At 36.0% G+C, this 26481-nt stretch overlaps 1 protein-coding gene across 2 annotated transcripts; it reads left to right on the forward strand.

The window, feature by feature from the left end:
* Positions 1–1031: 1031 nt before the first annotated feature.
* On the forward strand, positions 1032–17227 carry NEIL3 (nei like DNA glycosylase 3). Of its 2 annotated transcripts, none has more exons than XM_052682322.1 (10): positions 1032–1222; positions 2286–2401; positions 3503–3637; positions 4750–4963; positions 5850–5924; positions 8117–8283; positions 11387–11556; positions 12487–12898; positions 15034–15208; positions 16052–17227. In XM_052682322.1, the coding sequence occupies exons 1-10, from the start codon at positions 1106–1108 to the stop codon at positions 16226–16228; spliced, it is 1758 nt and encodes a 585-aa protein (XP_052538282.1). In that variant the 5' UTR covers positions 1032–1105; the 3' UTR covers positions 16229–17227. The 2 variants fall into 2 exon arrangements, with proteins under 2 accessions (XP_052538282.1, XP_052538284.1); XM_052682324.1 differs by lacking the exon at positions 1032–1222 and adding an exon at positions 2112–2219.
* The last annotated feature ends 9254 nt before the right edge of the window (positions 17228–26481 follow it).

Genomic DNA, 26481 nt, shown 5'->3' on the forward strand with positions numbered 1-26481 from the left:
CATTCAGTAGCATATCTGAATTCATATTTTTGTTTTGGTAAACTTCTATTAGTTATACCCCCTAAGGGAAATAACAGTCATCCTTTCAGGAATAGCACACATTGTAATCAAGGCCTGAGCCTTGATGGAAGACTGAGTACAAACTGTTTATACAAGAAATAATCATTACAGAGATGCTTGAGTACACCCCATGAGGTGCATGTTAGGAAATAGCATCCAATCCTCTATCTTTGATCCTAAGATCCTTCAGTATTTTGTTAATCTTGTGGAGTTCATTGTATCCATTTTTACCTAAACAGCAGCAGGAAAAAGAACATTTTCCATGTGTACACAGGCTTGAACTGGCTGCAAAAGCCTGTTAAATATTGATTCCTTTAAGGGCTGAAATTAGTTTCCAGTTGTGCATTAAGTTAGTCCTACAAAAAGATGCACTTGCAAGATTGTTTTGGGGAACAAAAGGAAGACTGCAATCACTAATCAGGCATTTTATAAGCGCATGCAGCTCTAGGATGAGGGGAAATGGCTTTAAACTGGAAGAGGGCAAATTTATACTGGATATTAGAAAGAAATTCTTTACTGTGAGGATGGTGAGACACCAGAACAGGTTGCCCAGTGAGGCTGTGGATACCTCCTCCCTGGAAGCATTCAAGGCCAGGCTGCATGGGGCTGTGAGCAACCTGTTCTATGGGAGGTGTCTCTGCCTACAGAAGGGGGTTGGAACGAGATGATCTTAAGGGTCCCTTCCAGCCCAAACTATTCTACGACATGAAGGCATTAGAACTGCATTCCGGAGAACAAAAATAAATAAGATATACCGTGTTTTCTCTGAAGGGTCTCGCAGAACAAAGCTTAACGTTCATACAGCTTTTGTTCCCAGCCGTTAAAACGGTTCCAGATTCAAACCACACCGCGTGCCGAGCGGAGCGGAGCTGCAAGCAACGCGTGACGTGCAAACAACGAGTGCAAACAACGCGGTGACGTGCCCGACCCGCCCATCGGGGCCCTTTAGGGATACGCTGGGATATTCATAGCTAACGCAGTCATATCCTCCCTCGGCAGCTCCACCCCACAGCAAGCGGGAGATTTGAAGGGAAGAGGCGGCGACATGGTGGAGGGCCCGTGCTGCGCGCTGTTTGCGGAGCGGCTGCGGGCGCGAGTGCGTCGGGGTCAGGCGGTGCGCAGCGCGCGGGGCAGCGCTCTGCCGGCTGGGGCTCGCGCTGCGGTGAGGAACTGGGCGTCAGCTCGAATTCTTGGGTGTGCGTGGTGCTGGGTCCCGCCAGGATGTGGAGAGCTTTCAGAGACGCTCTCGTTTGCTGCGGTTCAGACCTTGCTGGGGCTTGTGAACCCTTGCGGTGGGGAAACGGGTTGGGATATAGTCTGGCTCTCATTAGGGGTGTGGTTGGGGTTGTTTGCAACACCTGTTTGCACTTTGCTGCGAGGGGCTGTGTGTACTTTCATAGTAAGTGTGCTGGGTATCCCCGAATAGATGGCTGGGGAGCCCCCCGGCATGTATACATCTCTTTTGGTGTAGATAAGGCAGGGTATGAGAACTTGTGATTAAGGTTCAGAAAGGTAATGCCTAAACAGACTTAAGAAAGAGTGCAGTTCTAGATAAATCTGTTTAAGTTACGCCATCAACAGGTTAGTCTGGAGCTTTGTGTCCCTTAGGACTAAGCCATTTAAAAGTAAGGAGTTACTCTTCTAATTTCATAGAGAAACTTAATTCTATTCAGTGCTCATTATGAACTGCAGCAGAGGTCACCTCCGGTTGCCTTTATTTGTCAGGAAATGGCCATCGTAGGCTGTAAACCATAGCTGAGGCTTTGGTCACTGCTGAAAGAGTACTAAGGGGACCCACGCTGTGCTATTAGTGCTGAAGTTGCAAGGGTTTAACTTGGAATATTTTGCATGTCAAGTTCATTTTTCATGCCTGTCACTTCTTACTCTGGTTTGCTTTAAACAAACCTGAACAGAATAAAGTAAAAAGAAATCTTGCTGTGTAGTATCTTACTCAAATACCTTTATTAGAAGGGATTAACAGTTGATGTAAGGGTGAAATGAGAGTGCTTTCTTATTTCTGTAACAGGTGAAGTAAATGGTGTTCATGTCATGCAAAAAAAAAAAAAAAAAAAAAAAAATTGTTGTTTTTCTACTCAATTAATAACTGCAGAAAGGGACCTTCAGAGCCCCTGAGTTCACACTCAGAGGGACCTTGACAGGTGAGGAAAATAAACTGTCAGAAACTTGTTCACTCTGTTTTAATCTTTTTGTGTGCTCATTTTCAGACTGCTGCAAGTGAGGAGAGAACCTCTAGTCATGATTTCCTTACTGGACAAGTTTTCAAGGGTGTGGAAACACTGGGAAAGGAATTTTTTATGTATTTTGATCAAAAAGCTTTGAGGTAAGAGATAAAAAAATTACTATGCATTTTCAGGGGATCTTTTTGTTCTTGTCCAGAGATCTGGAAAGTTAGTGTTATGGAGAAACTTCTGTACAGCCTCACTTTAAATGCTTGAAACTCTCTGTAACTCTCCATAGCAATTTGTATTGGAGTCATTAATCTATAATGCTACTTTCAGTACAGTAGTTAACACAGTATATCAAAAGGCTCATCACTCAAAGTTCATTCTAGAGTATTATTGATGATTTAAGAAGGTCCTGATGGTTTAAGAACCCATTCATGTTGTGTAGAAGATTTAACTAACTGCAGCTTTAAGATGGTCATATTCTCCAGGCTTTCATAAGATGATGTTTTTGAGGGGGAATGCATTGCTAGTGAACCCTTAGGCAAAAAGTAGATCGAATTAAAGCAGTCTTCCAATGCTGTATGGCACTAATTCCAAAAATTTATCTTTTTACTTTAAAACAACAAAAAAAATCACCATCTTACTACTAGCTATAATTGAATAATAGATCCTAAGTTTAATTAGTGTTTTTTTTTTTTTTGTATTTGTAATTAAAAAAAGAATTCTGTTTTACTTGATTTCAGCACATCAAAGGTAATGAAACACAATGGAGTGAAATCTTATAACCTTAAGGCCTTCTAACATAAACATAGCAATGATCATGAATTATTTTTCTCATCATGGCTGACTGTGACTTTAACGTTTCTTTTAAACAGTGTAGTGAAGCTTGGCTAATGAAATGATCAGCTATTACAGTGAATGTAGTCTTTTAAAAAAGGAACTTTCTGGAAGTTTTAGTGCAATATTTTGGTCTATACTTTTCTTGACTGGTTAATGGCACTTCAGAACTGTAAATAGGTAACAGAAGCAGATGCAGCTGGAATAACTAAACTAACTGAACTGATTTGTAAGAAGAAAGCCTTGGTCGTGGGCCTTTGAAAACTAATGAATAATGTTTCTCTTAATGACTAGAATTTATGTACATGCATACTGTCTTGGTTAGGTGAGAACAGCTTCTAACTATAAAAACTAGACTAGCAAATGCTTGAAAACATTGTTAAGATTAAATACCCATAAGAATTTTCTTTCTTTCCAAGGATTCACTTTGGTATGAACGGTTCCATGCGCATTAATCCTGATGGAAGTAAAGACAGAAATGGAGCATTACCAGTTTTGGAGATACAACTTATAGAAGATACTATTTGTTTCTTTGAGGTGACAGTAGAGTATAGGTAAGGCAGAAACTAACCAACTTTAAATGACAACAGAAAACAACAAAAGAGAAAAAAAACACAGCTTGGTTTATAACATTCTTCTAAGAATGAAATAAAACATAAAAATCAGACAGTGTTAATTGTTTGGCTGAAAGCCATCATAGATAAAAGAAATAAATAAAAACTTACTATAATGTTTATTGATATGGAAATTAATTTTGTCACTTTTGTATCGCAGTTTGCAAGGAGCTAAAGCAGTTCTATACCATAGCCTCATTAGATATTGTCGAGTCTGGGAATGAAACTTGGATTTAATTCAGTCCTTCGATCTGAAAGCTAAAACCCATTACTTCTTTAATTTTAAATGTAACTTTCTTAGCAAGAATAAGTATCTGTAGCAATTACTGTTTTCAAACTTTTGTGGCCCCAAGGTTATGTTTGTTGGAGTTTTGTGACAGCAATTTGGTATGGTTTTACTAATTAATGTTATGCAGCTATATTTGTTCTTTAGCACTGTACTTCCTGCTGGTAATAAAACTAATGTAGCAAGCTTAATTTTAAAGCATTTTAAACTGTTGGGTGAAAAGGAACATGTAAAATCAAGTAATATATCTATACCATATGTAAGTTTAATACGGTGGAACAGATACGTTTCTGCAAGACTGAGATAGCTTCTACTGTATTTTCTTGCAACTATATGTTCTTCAGTTTGATTGTAGTTAGCCTAAAAAATAATCAAGAATTAAGACAAAATATTTTCTTGTCATGTTGAAAACCTGCTGAAGCCATGTACCCGTATCTTATGGTTGATGATCCAAACGCATGATTCTTATATTGCAAATAGATTTAACTAGTTTTCAAGCTAATTTGAGCCAAATTAGGATGATTACTTGTATGTTGGACAGATACTTGTATGTTCTACATATGTATCATCGAACTGTCTTGTAAGGGGGGAGTAGCGGGGGTATATAATTTCTGTGCCTCTTCCCATGAGTGGTATTTTCACGTTTTGTGTTATCTGCAAATAATAACCTGTTACACTTTCATATACTGTTTTGTTTTTTTTTAAAGTTGCTAAATTGCAAGTAAGATTAAAAATATATACATTTTTGTTGGTTTTTCTCTTCCAGAAATGTAGCAGAGTGTGAGCAGAAAGTAAGAATGATGGAAAGCTTGGATGTCTGCTCTCCAAAGTTTAGCTTCTTAAGAGCAGAAAGTGAAGTAAAGCAGCAGAAAACCCAGATGTTATGTGATGTGTTACTGGATCAAACAGTATTACCTGGAGTTGGAAATATCATAAAAAATGAAGCACTATTTGACAGCGGTCTCCATCCAGCTGCTAAAGTAGGTGGATTGCATCAAGATTGTTTTCAATTATCCCAAAGTATTAGGAGAATAAATATATATTTATATAAAAGTTTGTTATCTTCTAATCTTCCTTTGTTTTCTCATCTATCATTACCTAATAGTTTCATCATTCTGATTAGAAGAACTTGATATAGCTTTCCTTGAAACCTGTTACTGTTGTTCCTGTTTCCCACGTTAGACACTTATTGCGCCAAGCCTGTCTTCCAGCTTGGAACTTCTTTTCTAGGGAATTAATTTAAAGTCCTGACTTTGTCCAGCATGGTGTTGTGCTGCCTTTAAATTGTCAGCCTATAAATAAAATTAAGAATGCCTGGGATTTCTTTGCTCTTGTGTTTTTCTGTACCTAATTCTGTAGAATTAGCAAAGGAAACTGAGATTACATAAATTGTAGAGGAAAGCAGGTGAAAATAGTAGGAGTTATTGTTAAACATAATATTTCTGGAAGCTCTTCATAGAATCAGTCTGAATTTTAACCCTAATTAGAGCTGTATGATTATATTCATGGATATAATGACTATCCATTTGAAGCGAGTTCTAGGTTCAAGAGGAGTCCTCTCTATATTCCCAGCAGAGTGAATTCAGAGTTGCTGGCTCATATGATTTCTATGATCAGGAACTCTTAGGTCAATAAAGAGGTAGACCACTGAAGTTTTCAGCTAATATTTTGCATGATTGAAGCAAAGTACATTATTTGTTACTCACATAATGAGTTTGTGTGGTGTATGATGTGAAAGTGTACTATTTTTCCCTTGTTAGGAGAACTCACTGGAAGGTGTTTGGAGTGCCTGTGTCTATACAGATCTCTTTACTGATGTCAATTAATATAGCAATATTGTAAAAATCATACTTGTTTCATTTGCAGGTTTGCCAATTGACAGATGAGCATATACGTCACTTGGTGAAAATGACACGTGACTTTACCCTGCTTTTTTATAAGGTATGGACAGATTTCTAAGAAACCTCCAAAACTTAATTTACAGCATCACAGCTGTATTTGATCAGCCAGGGGAAAGAGGAAAAGAAATGAAACAAAAGTGTTTCAGTGAATAGGAGTCTTGCTTTGCATTTTATTGTGAACTGTCAAGAGATGGAAGAGTAGGGAAATACAGATTGTAAGAATGTGCAGAACTATGGCCCAGTTGCAGCAGGAAGAGTGACACGTGGGCCAATTCAGTACAGTTTTGCTGTACATATAAAGTCACTCTGAATGTGTCAGAATTAATATAGGTTAGGCACATGCATGTAAGGTGACAACTCTTCAAACTAGGAACTAGAGATTGCCCCTGGGAATTTTTATAGGAATTCAATTAATGCAGCTTTATGAAACTTGAAATAAATACATTTATATGAATGCATTGTAAATCCTAACAACAATTTCTTCCTAACTGTGACAATTTCCTTGGTTGATAAAGCAAAATAAACTCAAGCTGTTCCTTACTGCCATTCAATAGGATTTTATTTCTTCTCTTGTCAACCCTGTAATTCCTGGTGGCTCTTCCTCTTTGCAAAACAGAATGAAAGAACTGGACCTAATTCTTGTACGTTGCTGCTTTTTTGTTTGTATGTTTTTCTTTAAGCTGCACGTGGAGGAATGAAATGCTTGTCTGTTTCTCAAAGTTCTTCAAAGACAAGGAGCTAATGTTGCTAGAAGTTGGTAAGATAGGAGAAAAAGATTTAACATTTCTTACCATTCTTACAATGGTAGTGGTTATAAATGTAATTCATTTTAGTCTATTTAAATCTCTGCTTTCTGTTAACCTGTCAAAGAGTAGAGATTTAATCTAGCTAGATTTGGAATCGTTTCATCATCCAAACTTCATAGAGAAGCCTAGTAATAGAGAGCAAGTGGTTCTGCATCAGCATATAATACTAAAGGTAGGCATTGTCACAAGCATTTAGACTAACAATAAACAATTTACATTTTCTGTAGCTAAGTTTACTTATCTTAAATTTTTATAACTAAACCTACCAAGTATTCATCAGCTAAGTACGTTTTAAGGATGAGCTTGCCCCTGAAGCCTCTTGAAGATAAAAACATAACAAAAACAGATTAATATGTGGTAGTGATGATCACTGTTTATAGAATGTTAGTATATACTGTAATTCTTGTAGTAATCATTCTACACTTTCATTTTTAGTTTAATATCTTACAGATACAAATATGTGGGAGCTAGTTCATGTAGTAAGCTGCTGTTTTTTCTGGTTTTAATAACCAATAAAAAATAATAAAAAATCGACTTGTAATGGAGAAATTTACAAAAAAAAAAAAAAAAAAAAAAAAAAAAAGCTTGTGAATATTCATACAAACACTTTATCAGTAATTCCTTCTGACTGAATTACTGGCTGTATCTCTACTGGCCTCTTCCTGATTTTACTTTTTTTCCTTCTATCAGTTTTAGCTGAGGTACGCCTGTGTTGACTTTGCATGAACTGTCTCATGAAATATTCTTGCTTTTCAGCTCTTTGGGGTCTCATTAGGTCACTGTGCCCTTTGAGTTTGTTCTGTTCTTACTTTAACATGACTTTCTGCCAGCTCTTGGGGTTGGGGATCTTGCCATTGTGCCAACTAGCATTTCACAAGCCAGCCTGTCTGGTGTGATGAGCACTAGGATGAAACTGATGATCTTGCAGGTCGTTTCCAACCTTGCGATTTTGCGATTCTGTTGTTGAAATTTACTAAGCTGACTCCTACTCATTTTCTCTGCTGTGTAGACTGGAGCTCATGAGCTCTCCCAGTTTATTTTTGCAGCTGACAGGTCAAAGAAGACTGGTGTTAAATCAAAGCTAGATGGTCCATCTAAACACAAGGGATCCCTAGCATATGTCTGCTGATGCCATGCTAGTATGTCTTTTTGTGTCTTTCTTTCTTTATTCCAATATTCAGGAAAATTTTGATATAATATTGATATACAATGATATACCAGATTTAATGTCAATTTTTGAAATAAAAGAAGATGAAATACAGGATGTAGCCCTCATGGACGTGCCTCTAATTTCTTTGTTTAGTCATTAAGCTTTAGTCTGCACAGCTATTTTTTTTAGTTTAGTTTAGTTTCAGATGAGCTGTGGAAAACCTACCATAATTTATATAGTATCTGTAACTTCGGTTTTAAACATGCTCTGTTTTAGTGCCGCAAAACTGGGTCTCCACTCTACAAACACTACAAAGTATACAGGCGCCAAACCTGCGGTCAGTGCAATGAGAAAATCACTGTGTGTCGTTTAGGAGAGAATAACAGGATGACTTACTTCTGCTCTCGATGTCAAAAGGCTGATCCCCAGCTTGTCAATGTTAGGTATGATGATATCTTTATAACACTGAAGTGCTGGTGTCCTGAAAGTGCTGTTATTGTTAACAATAGAAAGCAAATAGAATGGCTGCATGCAAACCAGTATGTGTTTTGTATCTAAGCTCAGTTGTACTTATTAAAAATGGTTAAAAGCTTTGATTGGAATACTTGTCTTAAAGATCCCTTCTGTTGTAAACTAGCTAATCAAATGTGAAAATCATAAAAACAACAGAAAGTACTCAGAATTATACACTGCTATTAGAAAAGTTGTTCTCTCTTCTCAGTTAGAAACATAATAGGCTTGGATGCTTACATGTCAGTGAGTTGAACGGCATGAGGAAGATAAGAATCTGTGTCTCTCTTTCTTGTAGGAAGGCCCTCAGGAATATCTAAGCAACTACATTCACATAATTTTGTTCTAGATGTAGAGAGATGCTGAGGAATACTAAGGAAAGTAAATTCAGAATGCAGAAAGTACTGTAGAACTCCAGACTTTTTTTTTTTTCTACTTAACAGTTCTGGAAAGCTTTTACTATGAGTGTGCCACAGAGACTTTCAGTTCCATATAATTTATGCTAGCAGCAGCCTTCCTTTTATTTCAAAAAAAGCACAAAATGCGTTTGATATCACAGAAGGGTTTGATATCACAAAAGGTAAAAGTTTCAAAAGTACCTTACGCAGAGATTCTTCCACACCTAAGTTATTCTAGAAAAATTTTCATCTGAGGCCTCAATCTTGCTTTTTTTTTTTTTGTATTGAGCTCTGTCAGTCTGATGAAAGACACAATTTCCATTTTAAAAACTTCGTTTTCATTAATGTATGTTTGTGTGTGTGTATGGATATATATGTACACAGAGAGGTTTTTTTTAATAAGATTTACAGAAAAATATAGAAGTTTTACACCGAATTATTTTACTCTGCCACCCTCACTTCCAACTTTCTTTTAGGAATCAGATGGCAAAAGGGATTTTGCTTAAAGCTTAAAAATCACTTCTCAGTGCAGATCAACATAGAAAATTCCAGTGTAGAAGATAAATATTTCACATGCTGATAAAACCAATCTCCTGTGTTGTTTTTTTTTCCTCTGAAAGTTATGAGAAGTACTTTGAAAAACAGTAGGGAGGTGGAAATGTTCCACTGAGTCACACAACCACAAAATTATGCAAGGGGAAGAAATGACTTTCTCTCCATTCTAGAAAAATCACTGTCTTTCTGAAAACAAACAATTAAGCAGTGATATATTTTAGTTAAAGTTGTGGTAATTGTAGCGATAGAAACATGAAGGCCGCTCTGGAAGTATTTTCTCTTATTTTCAGCACTGGCAACAGTGAAGTGAAAGACAAGCCATGTTCTGACAGCCATGCAAATTTTTGCATGAGTGGTAAGCGGGCTCTCATTCATCAGTGATGAAAACAGGTAGCTACTGGTAGTGACTTTGAAAAATAGTGTTTTGTAGCTGAAAATCTGCTCTATCAAGTAGTGCTACTGTGTTCTTTGAATCTGTGGAAGTTCCTCAGAAATAAATAGGAGGCATGCTTTCAGAGTGACCTCCCTGCAAGGCTGTTTTGGGTACTGTCTTCATCTTTATGGTCAGACTGCTTCATTATACTGCTCTTTCTGCTACACAGTAACTTTTACTACTTTAAAGTGTCCCTATCTCTCAGGTGGCTTTTCTGCAAGTCTAAACTTCTCATGTTTGAAGGTAAACAGGAGCCTGTGTAATCAAACTGACGTACTATAGATCATGAACTGTAGAATTTAACTCAGTGATTCCTGGGTTAAGTCCAGTAGCTTATGTTTTTGCTCAAATGACAAAATAAAGACAGGACCTATTATAAGCAACTTCATAAAATTCAAGAGTACCTTGAATCTTTAAAATACATTTTTAGATAGTGAAATATGGGAAAAATGTTAATGGGGAGGAGTATCACACTTGTAAAGAAGACAGCTGAATAATTTCAGTCTGACAATGTTCATGTGATGGCTGAGTAGTAGAAATTATTAGACAGTATTAAAAATGGATATTTTTAAATTACTAGTTAGGCTATTTTGTTATCTACCCCAGTAAATTGGGAATGATACTGTAATATCTACTATAACTCCTCTTTATCATTTTGTGAAAGAGCTGTGGTAGATTTCTCAACTATTGGTGGCGGAAAATAAGAAAACCTTTTTAGATACCTAGTCTGTTAAGAAGAATGATAATTATAGAGTAAGTATAAGTCTAAGGAGTGTCACAACAGTTCACCAACTACAGAGACAAATGTTTGATGACTTAGCAAGCGCAGTACCTAAAACTTTGCATGTCACTGAACTGATAGTTTCATTTTGCATGCAAATAATTTTTGAATAGTACGACAAAACTAGTCCTTCATAGCATGCAGTAACTAAAACAGTAACTATGGTTCTACATAAATGTACCAACATATGAATACAGTAATTTAAAGGAAAAATAACTACAGAAAAACTCTATAGAAACATTTCCAGTACAGCTTTGTCTTACCAGTTATAACTGAACAAGCACCTAAAAGTTTAAAAATAAAAATAAAAAAAATCAGGAAATGGAGAGACAAAAGAAAGATTTTATAACTTGAACGTTTTCAATTATGTTGGCTTTTATGACAACAAAGTGGTCTAATGGATGCCATTTACAAGAGAGAACAAACATTGTTGAAATTTTTTAGGTTGTGTGACTGTAGCAACTTCCAATTAGTTCTTCATTCAGTAATCATCTGTTTGTAAATATTCAAATATTCTGTACAATGGATGGGAGGAAATGTACAGAAGTGGTTGTCCTTTATTGCCAAGTTTCTTGCTACTCTATTCAAGAACAGTAGGGAATGTGAGAGATGCTGGAGCACTGTGTTGCAGAGTGTCTCTGTTGATTGTTAACTTTTTGTCAGTGTTAGTTTGAATATTTGTATTGCTTGGGAAAGATCTGCCCTTTAGGTAAAGAAGAAAATCAAACTCTTATAGTGACATGTTGTTAGGCAGGTATAGCATGCTGTTCTGCTTTTTCTCTAGGTTCTTGCCTTCCTGAACATAGTGATGTAGGGTAATTTGTGGAGGAAACGTCACAAAAGACTAACATCATTCTTCTGTTTCACAGCAAACTGCCAACTAGAAATAGCCTAATTGGCTGGGCATGTGGCAGGGGGTCATGTTCTAATGAACATGTAGCTCAGAAATGTGAAGAAGAGTGGACGTGTATGCGCTGTACCCTAATAAACAAGCCTTCTGCTGAAACTTGTGATGCCTGTTTGACTTCAAGGCCTGAAGGTATTGAAAGGTTGCCTGGAGCCCATACTGGGGAAAGGAGGGTTGTGGTTTTGGTGCAGTTTTTAGAATTATAGAACTGTAGAAATGACTTACTGTGAATTGTATTTATGTAACTTTAGCAGACTTAAAGTCAGGTTTGGAGGAAATCTTACACAGATGATCATAGAAACTGTCTCGTCTTAAACCCTAGATGTGTCTTGCCTTCCAGCTTTACTTGCAGATGGGGATTCTATAGACAAGTCTCTGTGGTGATCGCTTATTTTTGCTGGAGCAAGGAGTGAAACAAAATACCATACTTCAAACTCTGATTAAAATTGTTAGATGTTTGCAGCAAAAGCCTGGAAGAGAAATCATCAGTGGTACAGAAAAGTAACTCACATTCCTTCACATGAACAAAACCAGAAGGGGAGTAGATATTTTGGTACCCTTTCCAAAGCACTGCTAGATTTCTCAGGAGCTAGTGTTTTGTTTTGTTTTCCTCCGAGTTCAGATTAAGGAGGATTTTGGACTAAATTTGTTGATATCTCCTACTGGAGTTTTAATGCTCCTATCTAGACCTCTGCGGGCAGAAAGCAGATGTGAATGAGACTTATAAAGGGACACAAAGATTGCTACCTTCTGTGCAGATTCCTGTATTTAGATATTAAGAAGAGATAAAAGAGGTAGTGGACAGACCCCACTGAGACCTGTTTTCTCTCTGAAGAGCAACTTTGTATTCTCCTTCACCTTTTATAGAAAAGTGATTAAAATGTTCAGTGAAGGGATTTACAGCAAGTTATTTGAGTCAATAGTCTTGTAGGAACAAAAAAGGAACAAAGTTTAGAGTTATGCGTGTGTGATGTTAGGGGTAAAGCTAATCCTATAATCATTCCATACTTAAACTTTTCTACCTCAAGAACTAATGCTGTACTTATTTCACATTTTGTATAGTGAGTTCTTCATTGAAGACAGAGGATGTTGAAGATTCCACAGACTTTAACATAAATCTCATTAAATACCCTTGTAATGACTTCAGAAAACCAAGCAGAGAAATAAAAATCAACAGGAAGGCTGCATTTGGAACTACCACTCTTGTCTTAACAGATCTTGGTAATAAAGCAGAATTGAAAGGTGATATCCAATTACCTGATGGATGCTCTGAGTATGTTACTCCAAAAGGCAATCTCAGCCAGAATCAAAATAATGTCTACCACTCAGGAATAAGCATAGACAAGTATTGCTCAACAAATGTAACTTCTCTGGCTTCATCTTCTGGTCAGGAGCCTCCCTCTTTCAAGCCCACAAAGAAGAAGCAGAAAACTCATCACGTATCTTCTGTTCACCAATATAATGTAACAATTGGGTATGTATTCTAAAATACAAACAAGTTTTGTTATTTTGTAATTACATAAACCATCTTTATCCTTGAAGATTAATGGAATGTTGTGTTGCAGAGTTCATGCAGTGTTGTCTTTGCATTTCTGCTGAAGGTAATTTCCTCTCGAGTAACTGAAACTACACTGAGACCTCAAAAGCACTGAAGGACCTAGGCTATTGCTGGAAAAGTCTTGAGTTTGGCATCTGGCCAGTACTGCTGTTAATTGAACAGCTGTTCATAGTGCAGGTATTCCCTTGAATAGGAAAGATTTGCTCAAATAGGTAAACAGTTCTACCAAAGGAGTTGTCTGATTGCTGCTTGCCTTCACTGTTTGTTTGGAGAAACCTTGAAATCATCGTGGAAGATAACAAGCATATAAACTGAAGTGCTTATTAGGCAGGTGATTTTTTTTTCTCTACTGTCTTGATTATTAACTTGTTTTCCTTGTGTAAACACAGGATCTTTAGTCTTTTGCTTTCTTTCATTATTTGCAAAAGAATGTATTCTCAACATGTTTCTTAATTATAACCTAAAGAGAAACAGGTAGATAATGGAACACTCTTAAAATGTGGTAAGTATCTAAAAATAAGTTAGAGGTGCTAGAGATGGATTTACTATTTCACTTAATGTGTAAATTCTCATACCAAAAGGAAAGTAACTGAATTGCTTGTGTATTTTAGTTGAAAGTATTTGTCAGCTAGCAATTTTCAACTTTTCTCCATGATACAAACTTCTGTTCAAGTTAACTTAATGAACCTACTGTCACTATTTTCTCTTAACTTCCCTCCCTATCCTATATGCAATTACTTCAATGCTCCAATGCTCCACCCATCCTGAATTTTAAGTTACACAGCCTCTACAGACATACCCACTCCCAGTGAAATGTGAGAACATGATAGGATTGTTAAGGAAAACTTGGGCAGACATATACAGCAGTAATGGGAGTGCACAGTAGATTTCACTGATGGTGGTAAATTACACAGGGGGAATGTGAAAGAAGTTTGTGATACACTGCAGAATTCTTGGTCCTGTCTGTTCTGAAATACAGAAGTTATTTAATGCACTGTTGAAGCATCAATTTTGAAACTGGCCCTCACTAGCAAGTTGGTGCTCTGTGAAAAAGCATTCTACTTGCTTTCTCAGTAGAAGACTACAGAGGAAAGATGTAGATGTGATGAGAATAAGAGAACACAAAGAATAAATTGGATATCAATAACAATATCAGGTAGTTATCTAAGGCCACCAACTTAGATATTACAGAAAATAAACTTTGAACCACAAAGTACATGAAGTGTGGAAGTTTTGTGGGATTTTGGTTTTGTTTTTTCCTGATGAGGCATAGGGAGAATGTTTTAATGAGGTATTGGAATAAAACTTTACCTACAAGACTATAGTCTTCCAGACAAATTTCCTAAGCTGAAAACTTCACAAGAAAGGAAATAGCTAATTGATCTTTTCAGCTTTCCCCGTGGCTTCATCACTGCTATTCTGCTCTGTAAATTGGATTTATAAATATATTAGAAATATTTCAAAGAGCATAAGTATTCTTCTTCGTGTTACCATTTCTAAATAAAACCTCATGTATTGCATTCACATAATCCATACCTCAATCAAGAGAGAGAAACCAGACAGCACTGTTCCCTTCCCTTAGCCAGATTACTTGTCAGAATACAAGCATTACAGTAATTTTTTTAGTAAAGAGAATAGGAGAATTCTGGAATGCATACAACTACCTTCAACTTCGACTAATTACTTAGTATTGATCTTTCTCCTACCAAAAGCAGAATATTCTTTTAATATTGGGTGGGATTTAGGGTGGGCAGTATAACAGGTAGTATGATTTTTGTGTTGTAGCTGAAGTTAGGAATACATTGAAATAGCTTAAAACCAATGCTGGGCAAAGCTGATATGATACCTTCTAGATTAGTTTATTCACTCCCCATTATCATTCAGCTTTAAAGGAGCAATAAGCTGTATTAGAGAATCAAGTTCTTTGTCTGTCATTACATGCAAATGTGCACTGAGCATGTTATAACAACAATAGGAGAGACTTCCTTGGCTGTGGTGTTGGTAATCCCTTTAACAATATGCACAAGTCATTTTGTTACCTGTCATTACAGCAAACCTCAAGTTAATTCAACAGATGATATTCATACACTGCACACAGGCCCTCCTCATTGCAGTAAACACGGTCACCTCTGCAAACTCAGAATTGTGAGGAAGGATGGGGAAAACAAGGGCAGGATGTTTTATAGCTGTCCTCTACCCACAGAAACTCGGTGCAACTATTTTCAAGTAAGTATACGACTTCACAGCCTGTAATGTTTCCCATTTTTTCCTTAATTCAATCACTTTTTCATGCAGCCACCTTACCCCAACCATCTATAACTGTGCACAAGTGTTTAAAATTATCTCTTGCTTTTAATGAATCATATCTGTTCACACTGAGTTGATGCATAATCATGACTGTAAGCTTATTGTTTCAGTTACTTCTCTTACATCTGAGAACATACCTTTAGTGCAAATGCTCTTGATCTGCTTCAGCATAATGTAAGGCAGATGCATAATAGAATTATCGATTTGGAGAGACTTGTACAGCTCAGTTATCTTCAGCCTCTGGGTTGAAGGAGTGCTGCAAAACTTAGATCTGGACATCAGCTATGTCTCTGTCAAGACAAAATCTTGAAAACCTCTGAGGGCACACATTAGACAGACTACACACACTGTAGTCTGTCTGGACTGTTCCTTTCACAGCTGCACTGCTGTGCAACCCAGCCTTCATGGCTGCAACCTGTGGTCTCAGCGTCTCGCTGCATGAATGTACATGAAAGGGAAGAGCTTAGGTCACCTACCAACAGAAAGAATATATGAATTTAAGTCAATAATGACTATGATGCCTTAATTTGTAGAAAACTGTGCATTAACATCAATTAAACTTACAAAGCCTAGTTATAATATTTAACACCAATTAAAATGTATACAGTGCACTGATCACTGGAGAGATCAGACTATACTTAGTAGCAAGAATTTCTGTTAAGGCCTCTCTTGTAGATCCATCTCCATTTTCAATTTTAAAATAATGAGCTCAGAGCCAACATATATGATAAAACCATATCTAAAAATTGTTTCTTTTGACAGTGGGCTGATTTGAATTTTCCATTTTGTCACCATGGCAAGCGATGCGTTATGAGGATGGTGCTGAAGCTTGGTCCCAATAATGGAAAGAATTTCTTTGTGTGCCCATTAGGAAAGGAAAAACAGTGTGGCTTTTTTCAGTGGGCAGAAAATAAGCCAATTACACAGTCTACTCCTTGATGATATCGTTATCTAAGACATCCTAAGAAATAGATAAGTACAGCTCTCATTGGTCATTTCTGTTTTGTTGTCACCTGTTTTTCCTGTTCACTGATTGATTAGTCAAATTGCTCCCATAACTAAGTAAAAACTACAGATTACTCTATCCCAATTTTAAAAAGTCCTATAACATTAAACACTGCTTGTATGCTGCATACTAACTTGCAGTATATTGTGACACACAATATTTCATATTCATATAACAATAGTTATATTTCCAGTCAAATAATTGAACTGCTTTCTATTTTTCATGTAAATATCACTGCACTGTCAGCACTGCACATTTTCAAGCTGATATGCATTATGGAATGGATCTTAATCTGAATTTGTACTTCAAATTGGTAGTCTTATAAACAGGTATTTAATGAATAAAATTTACTGCCCTCTTCAATATAGCTTCGTGCTTTATTTCTTCAGAGCTTGAAAAGAAACAACAGACTGTACATTTTAAATTTTACTACAGCTGGATGTTTGACCTTCCTAGATTTGGAAAACAGACACACGCTGCCCCACAGTTAATAATATGACTCTGCATTTTTCTTAATTATATGTTTTAAATCTGGATCTTAACATTTGATTCTGGTTGCTATTCAATTTCTTCCCTAATCTGTGTTAAATGTGTAATAAAACCATTCCAGACCATTCCACTTGGGTGGTTAAAACACAACTGAAAACTTGTAAATGGTTTACAATTGCTCAATATTGCTTTTTTTGAGTATTTTTGGTTGGAAGGACTTGCAGGGAAGATGGTACTTGGAATTAAAGAAAACTCAATTTTCCTGAGAAATCTGTGGAACTAGAGTCCAGTTTAAAGCCTCAATGCCATGCTGTGAGTGAAACCAATTAATTTTTGTCCTTGCCATCAACTTCAGAGGAGACTTTCTTCTTTCTCTTTTCAGTAGCCTATGCCATATTTCAAGACCTTTAAATGTTTCCTTATGTGATGGTAATCTTCCTTTTTTTTAAAAAAAAAAAAAAAAAAAAAAAAAAAATCAGGCTGTAGAAAGTATAATTTTATGTTGCTTGGTGGATTCTTTCCAACTTATATGTATCTTTCATGAAGCCTGTTTAAAGTGGGGTACTGAACCCTATCTGAGAACAAAACAAGCTACTTCACATGGTGAAGACTTTTATATAAAAGACACCAATGATACTTATTGCTATGATGGTACATCACTGTTCTAAGCTAATTTGGGTTATATATCTAAATCTTTAGAACTGTCTTATTTTTACAATTCATTATTATGAGAAGGTGATTATTTTTTACATGTGGTTGGGTGTCTTGCACAGGGATAAATCTTCAATGGTTCAGCTAAACATGAAAAATACAACTACTTTTGATCATTTGCCTTTAACAAATGCAAAGCTAGAACTTGAATGACTTTTTCAGACTTTGACACTTCAAAGATAACAGGCTGTCTCTTTTTAAATCTTACCCGTGAGACAAGAAGTAAATGAATATTTGTTTACATATAACACATACTAGCTTTAAAGGATTAACTGCTTTTATTAACTACTGCAGTTACTTTCTTTATTTCCTTATTTCCAGAACATGCTGTGTGTAAAAATAAGTAAATGCATAAGCAATATGGAAATTTAACCTGGACAACACAGCAGCAATATATAAAGTGCATTTACCATTCTTCAATGAAATGTGTATTCTGTCCAGCTTAAACTAAGGAAATGTAATATTTTGTCCCGATCAGTGGTTCATCCATTTAAAAAGTAATTTCTCCTGAAGTCTGAATACTTCAAATGCATGAGAAATCATCTAGATGTTATTATTCAAAGATAAACCATTGTTTTAATAAAAATTGTTTAAAAAAAAAAAAAAAAAAAAAAAACAACTTCTGAAACATTTAATTGCTGCTGTTTTCTGTTTGCCAATTATTATCTCAAATATAACATAATAGGCTAGCACAGGCTATCCAGTTGAAGTAATCAGAGCTGGTTGCATATATGAAGCTTTAACAACTATATGTCACATGTCAGTGAAAATGTAAATGGCAAACAGCAAGGACAGCTAAAGCTAATCAAACCAGCACATAGAGGAATCTAAGATGTTTGTACTCCAGTGAAACAAGAGACTAAATAAAAGACAGTTAATTCTAGATCACTGTCTGTCTCTGCATAACTTACTGCTTCTGCCAATGCATTTTTCCCCTCCAGCCTGCTATTTTTCCTCCTCCTTAGAGAAAGAGAGCATTACACTACTTGTTTAACAAGCTGTAGCTGACATTTGATATTAAAAAAAGCTTTTGATAAATAAAGTTGCAATAAAACTTAAAATACATCCTCCTCAAAAGAAAAGCAACCAAGGGTTCAAATCAGTAGGTGGTTCTTGAAACGATCTCTTGTTTGTTCAGAAGTCCTGATTTTGCCTTTTGTCTTAGTATTTTACAAATGAGGCTGTTGTGGCTTTGTTTTCACATCATTTTGTCTAATACAGTGCAAATGATGAAATAAATACACATACTTCAGATTCTTATATTGCTTACCATTTTGGATGTTGTGTTGTATACGAACGGGAGCTAAAAAGAGTGATAAAGTGATAGTCAAAAGAAGGAACTGTCTATCCCAAAAGTTTCCTGATTTCTGTTCTTCATGAAATCTATTGTAAGCGGTTTAAAAATGTAGTCATTTTCAAAGGCTTTGGGATTCTGACATAGTTATTACTTTAACTTCCTACATCTGTACATACCAAAGAAACAAGCTGTGTTACAAGTTTCTCCAGGAAGCTGTCAGAACTGACAGGCTCACATAAGCTTCTTTGGCTTGATACGTTTCAAATAAGAAGATAATTGCAGCTCTATAGCTAGCTTTACTGGAAGATTTTGTTCATAAATACTCTTACAATTTTTGGAGATTTTTTTAGACATCAGCATTATAACATGTGACAGCATGACTCACAATGGAAGTTTGTATTGAACAACTTTCTAGCTTTGTTTATGACAAAGCAATCTTCACAGAGGATCAAACCGAGATCACAAGATGTGAAGTAAAGACTAAACCTAGAAAACTCTAATGCCATACCTTTTTTTTTTTGCTTTACAGCAGGCAATTTAGTTACTATCACAGTTTAAATTTAAGCAGAATACATCTTTCACTTTCAAAGTAATATTTATTTTCCAGTTGACATGGGTTAGAATCACACACTTTTCCTACTTTCAGCCCTTTGTGTCCTTATTTCAACTACTTTTATTATCAGCTATTTGTTAAAGGTATATGTTTTTCTTAACCTATATATGCACAACTACCATTTGATATCAATATGAATTCAGCAAATAGACTGAGACCTGGAGAAATGGTCTTACATTACTAATTCACTGAATAATAAAGTTGCACCTAAAATACATACTCAAGTTTTGTGTCATGACTATGTCACAGCTGTAAATACAGACCTTTTCTATTATATACAACTTTATATCTGCATCCACCCATCTGTGTAAAATGTAGCCCTGGTTCTCACTTATTTTTCTGAAATGGAAAACAACGAAGAGTGTTTTAGTTTGATGGGAGAACGGGATGTTCAAAGAAGTGGACGATGCCATCCTTTCATCTGCTAAATATGTGCATGAAATGTTCATTACTTTCACATAAAATCAAAAGGCATTGCAGTCTTTCACAGACTTCATAGCAACTGCAGGCCTTCTTTTTCTCTAAACAAAATCTCTTTGCTGGAAGATTTAAGACTCTATTCAACTCATCCCTGTGTCCTGCACTATGCAATTTCACTTGTTGTCAGCTACACTTGCACTGACATTTGGTGATGAAAGCTCAAGTTAAACATCTAGCATATTAATATCCTGAAAGTATTTATTTTTATTCCTTCAATATTTGAAAGGTTGTTTACTATGTCCAATTTTCACTTAAATATTCAGAACATATGTTCAAGATCCATTTAGAAAAGGCTGGAAATACTCTCTATTTTGTACTGAGCTCAGACTAAACAGTGTTTAAAACTGGCCTATGCATACATTTTGCTGACAGATCTGTACTCGAGGCTGATTCCGGCTATCTGCAAAAATACTCAAAGTGGGCCTTAGCATAGCAGCTTGAACATCACATCTTCACGTACAAACTCATTTGTACTCCATTAGTTTGTAGTTTATGCAAAGCAAATAAAGATTTTCAAAGAAAATTGCATATACATACTACACAACTCAAGTAGGAGCTGATCCCACTGCAGTCAGGCTACAGAGCTTCACACCTTGTTTGCTCCTACACAGCAGCGCAAAAAGGATAAAAAATTCTATGCTCCTAAACTATTCAGGTATGCAGATACTACAGCAACCACAGAATATAAATAGTTGAAGCTTTTGTAAATTATTACTTGTTTCATATGTAGTATAGTATGGTAGGACAGGAATTATTATAATATTGAAACACAGAATTGGAATTCTATGCGAGCAGCCAGTATCTACAGAACTTTAAGTACTTATGGGGTAAAATAGACAAGGTGGAATTCAGGCAGGTTTAAAAAAAAAAAAAACAGAAAAACAAACAAACAAACAAAAAAAAAACCACAAAACCCTGAAATGGTAATGTGCTTACACAAAAGGAGGCAAAAAAAAACAAAAAACAAAAAACCAACAGAGCAGTTAGATCACTAATTGTACACTCAAAACATTATTTAGAAAGTCCCAGCTCCCAGCAAGTGTGATGCTCGTTCACATGTAATAAATTAGGTACTGCTGCAAATCAAAACAAATAATATTTTTTCTTTACTCACTGCTCCAGCTTTAGCTAGTGCCCATTAATTTCAAATTCAAAGTCTCTTGAATCCACAGATGAATTAACTTTATTTTTGATTTAATACTATATCAATAAATGAAGCACATGAAGAAATTCAAGCACTTGAACTTTGTTACTTAAATCTCCAAGGGCCAGCTAAAGCCTATTTTACATACAACCACTCACCTATATCTATCACAAAGTCTCTTCAACAAAACACAGTATGCAGGATTGACAGTTCTGATGGTAATAAATACTGAAAAAGGCCATTCTCAAGACAGCACTATTAATCAAGCCACATTCAGCTATTTGGTCAAAAACACCAGTCATTTTGTTAATTGCAAGGCTTCAAGTGACAATCAGCTAGCAGGCTCTGCTGATTGAGATGAACCTTTTAATGATAGCTTAGGTGATTACCTTCAATTTCTATTTAAAGATCACTTAGGCTTCTTGATCAAAATTACTGATGAAAAATTTGTCACTGAGGTTGGCATTGTTTCCTGGAAACAGGAATGATACTGGGCAGCAAATAAACTCCATACCTCAGTATGCTGCTTTCAAGCTTCCACTTCTGGGGCAGCTCTACAGGCTGAGCCACCAACCCACAGTAGAACTCAAGTCCACTCATCGCTAGAGAGTGGTGTACAGAGCTCATAACAGCTCTAGTTTACAAAAGAGCACGTTGGGAACCATCTCTGAGATTCCTATACATTCTCCATCCCATTTGTGATTGTACTAAGGGAAAGGTTCCACCCACATGGCTAGTCAATAGCAATTTGAAATGATGTAATATTTATCTGGCATTAGCACTTACGTTATCACACCGACATACTACATCCCTGTTATAAAACTTTATGCAAGATGAATTTCTATTCTCAACTCTGAAAGATACTTGATTTTTCAAATTAAGTTAGAGTTGTAGATCTATTTTTGAATGCAATTGGACCTAGCACAGCTGAGCAAACAGGCACTTATCTCAGGTCTAAATGTCTTCATGATTCAGTAACCAAACAACCCTGTGATAAACCCCTTGCTCCCACCCTCCCCCCGCTCCCACCCCCAAAGAGTTCAAATACAGCAGTCAGCCAAAAACAAGGTAGTATTTACACAGAGTATAAAGCACAGTGATTTTCAATTACATAGTCAAGAATTCACAGTGGTCACATTTTCACAAGAGCATTGTGAAACCCCAGTTGCTTTGAAATATGACATTTTGAGTGATACAACCTCCTTATGGGGAAATCAAATTCATATTTTAATCAAGAGAAAGGCATTAAAAAAATCTGTTGCACGGAGGTTCTGCACTTACCCATTTTGAAGGTGGAAAATGTATATTAAAGAATTAACAACTTAAAAAGACTGAAGAGGAAGATATGACAAGACAGAAGAGAAATATGACAACAGCTTGTTGATGAGAACTCTACCTGAAGTGGGAATTCTTGATAGAAATCCTTATTTCTCACTTCTCTGAATTTTACTGGGGAGAAATAGCTAGGGTGGGATTGAGGGCTGAATCATGAAGCCTGTTGAAAGACAGACACCTTAATTCAGTGTGCAGAAAAGCTGTGAGGAAGTTACTTTTGCCAATCTGAAAATGTACTGTCACCAGCTGAAAAACTTACTGCATTCCTCAGTTTCCTACTGCCTATGCTTTTTCTCTTCCTGCATTATGCTTTGTGTAGGTATTAGCAGCTGCGTGACAAATGAACAAAACAGCCTGTTTACCCCCACTCCAAGAAAGGGCTAAAAAATATATATATTTAAAAAAAAAAAAAAAAAAGTTTTCTGCCAGACAAGCAAGCTGATGCTTATTTTTTTGGACTGCAAAATCACCAGAACCAATTACATAAATGCATACTGGGAGGGTGGAATTATCATCACTCCTTCACAGGCACCAAAACCTTGACCTAACTGAAATCAAGCATCAAAGTTGGACAAAGCTCGAAACTTAGCCTTATCTTCAGCACCTTACCAGCTAATCACTCTCTGTGCAGTATAATGGCTTTTGTTGGATTTCATTACCACCACTGTAGCTATGCACGTAGAAGCATAAGATGATATTCTACACGTACCTGAGGGGATGTGACAGATACTCCTCCAAAAAGATGTAACCAAACTGCTGCAGAGCTATTTGTTACTGCTCTTCGGTCAACAATTATGAACCCCACAGCAGAACCATTGGACAGGGATGCAGGCATCTGCTATTCTGTGCAAACTGCAGATGGAGGCCAGAGAAGTTAAGACTGCTGGATCTAGCATGAGGATGCTCAGGTGCACATCCTGAATCATTCTGCACCTCCTGAATCAGGACTGGCAGAAAAGTAACAACCAGAAAAGAGAGCAGACAAGAAGGAAAAACACATCACATAAAGCTGTTAGCACCCTTAAGCCTGTGCAATAGTGATGTCACCTGCCCAAAGTCTCATTTCATGAAGCTACCACTTCGACCAAGCAGTAACTGAAATTGTTAAAATTATGGCCAAGCAGCAAGATCATGTGTCATTTCACATTGACAGGTTCATGAGAATAGCAAGAAATTGGATTTCAACATTTACTGTTTTTTGGCATTGCAGCTACTCTAATATAATTCCTTTTCTACTCCACAACATGGAAATTAGTCTTCAGTAACAACCAAATTAACAACAACAACAAAAAAACATTACTGTACATGAATTAAACATGTTTACAATAAATTTTACAATCACCCTTTTAATCTACAGTGCTGTATTTCATCTATTACTGTAAAATCTTAAGAAAAAATCGTAACTTGAGAATTGATTAGGCAACAAAAACAGGCAAATTAATTCCATGTCACTTCTTAATTCTCAGAAAGAGCGTCGCTGATACAAATATTAATTTATGGAAAGTTTTAGTTGCTTTGTACTTTCCTATGCATCACCTTGCCAATCAAAACTTCACTCTCAGAGATTATTATAATTTGCCATGGAATTTTTCTCATAACAGTGAATATCCAGGAGTAGTGTTAAGCAAGACTCACAAGAACACATTTTTATTGTCAAATAGCCTGTCACATGGTACTCTGTAAATAACATATACCATAAATTGACTATTCATGAACAAGCATTTACGACCTAGCTTAGAATAATCCTAAGTGCCATCATGCAATCTAACGTGATACTGTCTCTCAATTTGCTCAAAAACGCAGCTTATATAGTCATCATTTAAATCACTAAGTCACTAATTAGTTCAATAGGTAACCCTAAATATGTTTTTCAGTCTTTTCACTGGGCAGGAAAGCACACAGAACAGTTTTGGTGACAAAAGAAAACAACTTGACTAAAAACCTAATTTACTGCACACAGCTGAGCAGAATCTATTTTACTAAGGTCCTGTGCAATAGCAGAGAACCTATTAAACAATCTAAGTGAAGGTCATGAATAAAACGAATTCAGTAACATAGCCTGTGGAAATTAACAGGAAGGCAAACATACCTGACACTTCCAAATAATAAAACATCCAGATTATAAAGCTCCACATGAGAGAAACTACTTAGCTTTATTTCCCATTTCTGTTTTACAATTACAAGCTGATTTAATATTATGGTTATTTAACACTATGAAATATTACTTTAACCTGTAAATGTGTATATGTAAACATATAATTTCATTTCTTTTAAATACTTCCCAATAAAGAAGTATTTTAAACATTTAATCTCATAACAACAAGAAGAGCCAAAGTCAGAGCACCATGCTGTTCTTTCCATGATCAGTTACCCCCACATACTGTAAAGGTTAATACAGTTTGCAAATATAATCATGAAGTCTCACTTAAGCTGTTACTTTCACAAAAGCCTTCCTCCCATTTGGAGAGTTAGGTTTTATAACAATCTCCGTCTGCCTAAATCTTCTAAAAGTAGGCAAGTCAAGGTTCTTTCTATCTGTACCTAAGAATATTCAAATACACCAACTTTACCATTAGTACTGCTAAAATAGAGTTCTTCCTTAAGATCTTCAAATGACAAACGCTAAGAAGGTATAAATTTAAAACACAACTCAACTTTGCAACTATGTTCAAGTGCCGGAACTCACAGTTTTTTTTATGTTTTAAACAATAGAAGCAATCAAAACAAGTAAGATCTGGCAGCAAATGAGATTCCAGCTGAAACATAATTTGGATTCTGCCTGGAAAATATGCAGCAGTGTTACAAGAGCTCATCATTTCTAAACAGTAAAAAGCCTTCATATTTACAATGCATTTGTTTTTGTAAAACTCTACCTGAGAAAAAGAATAATTAAAAACAAAATGAACATCTTTCAAATGCTTATTCCCCCATCCTACTAAGAAAGAAGAAACAAAAAAAAAAAAAAAAAACCCACCAGTAAGAGGAAATCTCACAGCAACTGGCACACTCTGAAGCTGCTAATTGCTTTTATTTCACATATCAGCACCTGTCACTGTAAATACCAGCTAATCACATCGAGAGTATTGTACCAGCAGGTGAATTCACCTACATTGCTTCCAGCTGGCTGGGAAAAGAAAAAAAAAAAAAAAAAAAAAAAAAAAAAAAAAAAAAAGGAAAGAAAAAAAAAGAAAAGAACACAGCAAATATTGCTAAATACACAAACATAAAAGTGTTCGCCACTTGACTCAGCAGCTCAAACAATATCAATGAAACTGGTCATAAAATCCTGAGATTCTGTCACATCTGCTCTGTAGTTATTTAGCAATGCTGTTTTGCTGTAAACTTAATGGAACTTATGTACAAGAATGAATAGACCCCCTAGCAAGAACATTTGTAGTTCAATGCTTAATATATATCACTTCCATATCAGAGCTAGAGTAAATGTAACAGTATCACCAAGGTGTTTCCTTCCCCCATTACATCAGAAATGAAATGATAATTTGGTGGGAAGCATTAGAAAGAAGCAGGTTAGCTTGAAGCTAATGAACTTTAAACAAAGACTTAAAAAAAAAAAAAAAAAAGAAAGAAAAAGAAAAAAAAGAAAAAACACAGACATGAGGCATTCAACCCTGTAACCCTGTCACTAACTTGCAAGTGCCAATCCAGTCATTTATAACTAAATCAGCATGACAAAGCAATTTATATCATTAAACTGCATGTATTAAATATGTATCTCCCACGGAGATGAGTAATTTTTTCTCAGGTATGGATGAGCAGACTATGCAGAAAGTTAGGACTCTAACTCAGTGACTTTAAATACACTTCTACAGAGTACTTTCAGCATGTAGTCATAACTTCTGTTTATGCTAGCTAACACAGTGACATAAACACACTAGAAAACATGTCATCAATGTTCTCAAGCTCTCAGAAAAATGAATCCTGGATTCACTCGCTGCAGAACTGAACTGCTATGTTCACCATTTGCAACATTATCTTTGAAGAAATAATCATTGGGATTTTACTTATCTATTTGTACTTGACTGCCTGAAGTTACAGGTACAGATACTGTTTCATTCACTACATCTTAAAATACAGCAGCTATTGCAGAATGGCTGTA

The sequence above is a fragment of the Tympanuchus pallidicinctus genome, unplaced genomic scaffold (assembly GCF_026119805.1).
Source record: "Tympanuchus pallidicinctus isolate F22 unplaced genomic scaffold, pur_lepc_1.0 scaffold2, whole genome shotgun sequence".
NCBI lineage: Eukaryota > Metazoa > Chordata > Aves > Galliformes > Phasianidae > Tympanuchus > Tympanuchus pallidicinctus.

Coding starts and splice junctions, on each gene's coding strand:
- NEIL3 (XM_052682322.1), top strand. CDS start 1,106: ATGGTGGAGGGCCCGTGCTGCGCGCTGTTTGCGGAGCGGCTGCGGGCG. Junction 2,402..3,502: donor TTTGATCAAAAAGCTTTGAG/GTAAGAGATAAA, acceptor TTTCTTTCCAAG/GATTCACTTTGGTATGAACG. Junction 8,284..11,386: donor CCCCAGCTTGTCAATGTTAG/GTATGATGATAT, acceptor TCTGTTTCACAG/CAAACTGCCAACTAGAAATA.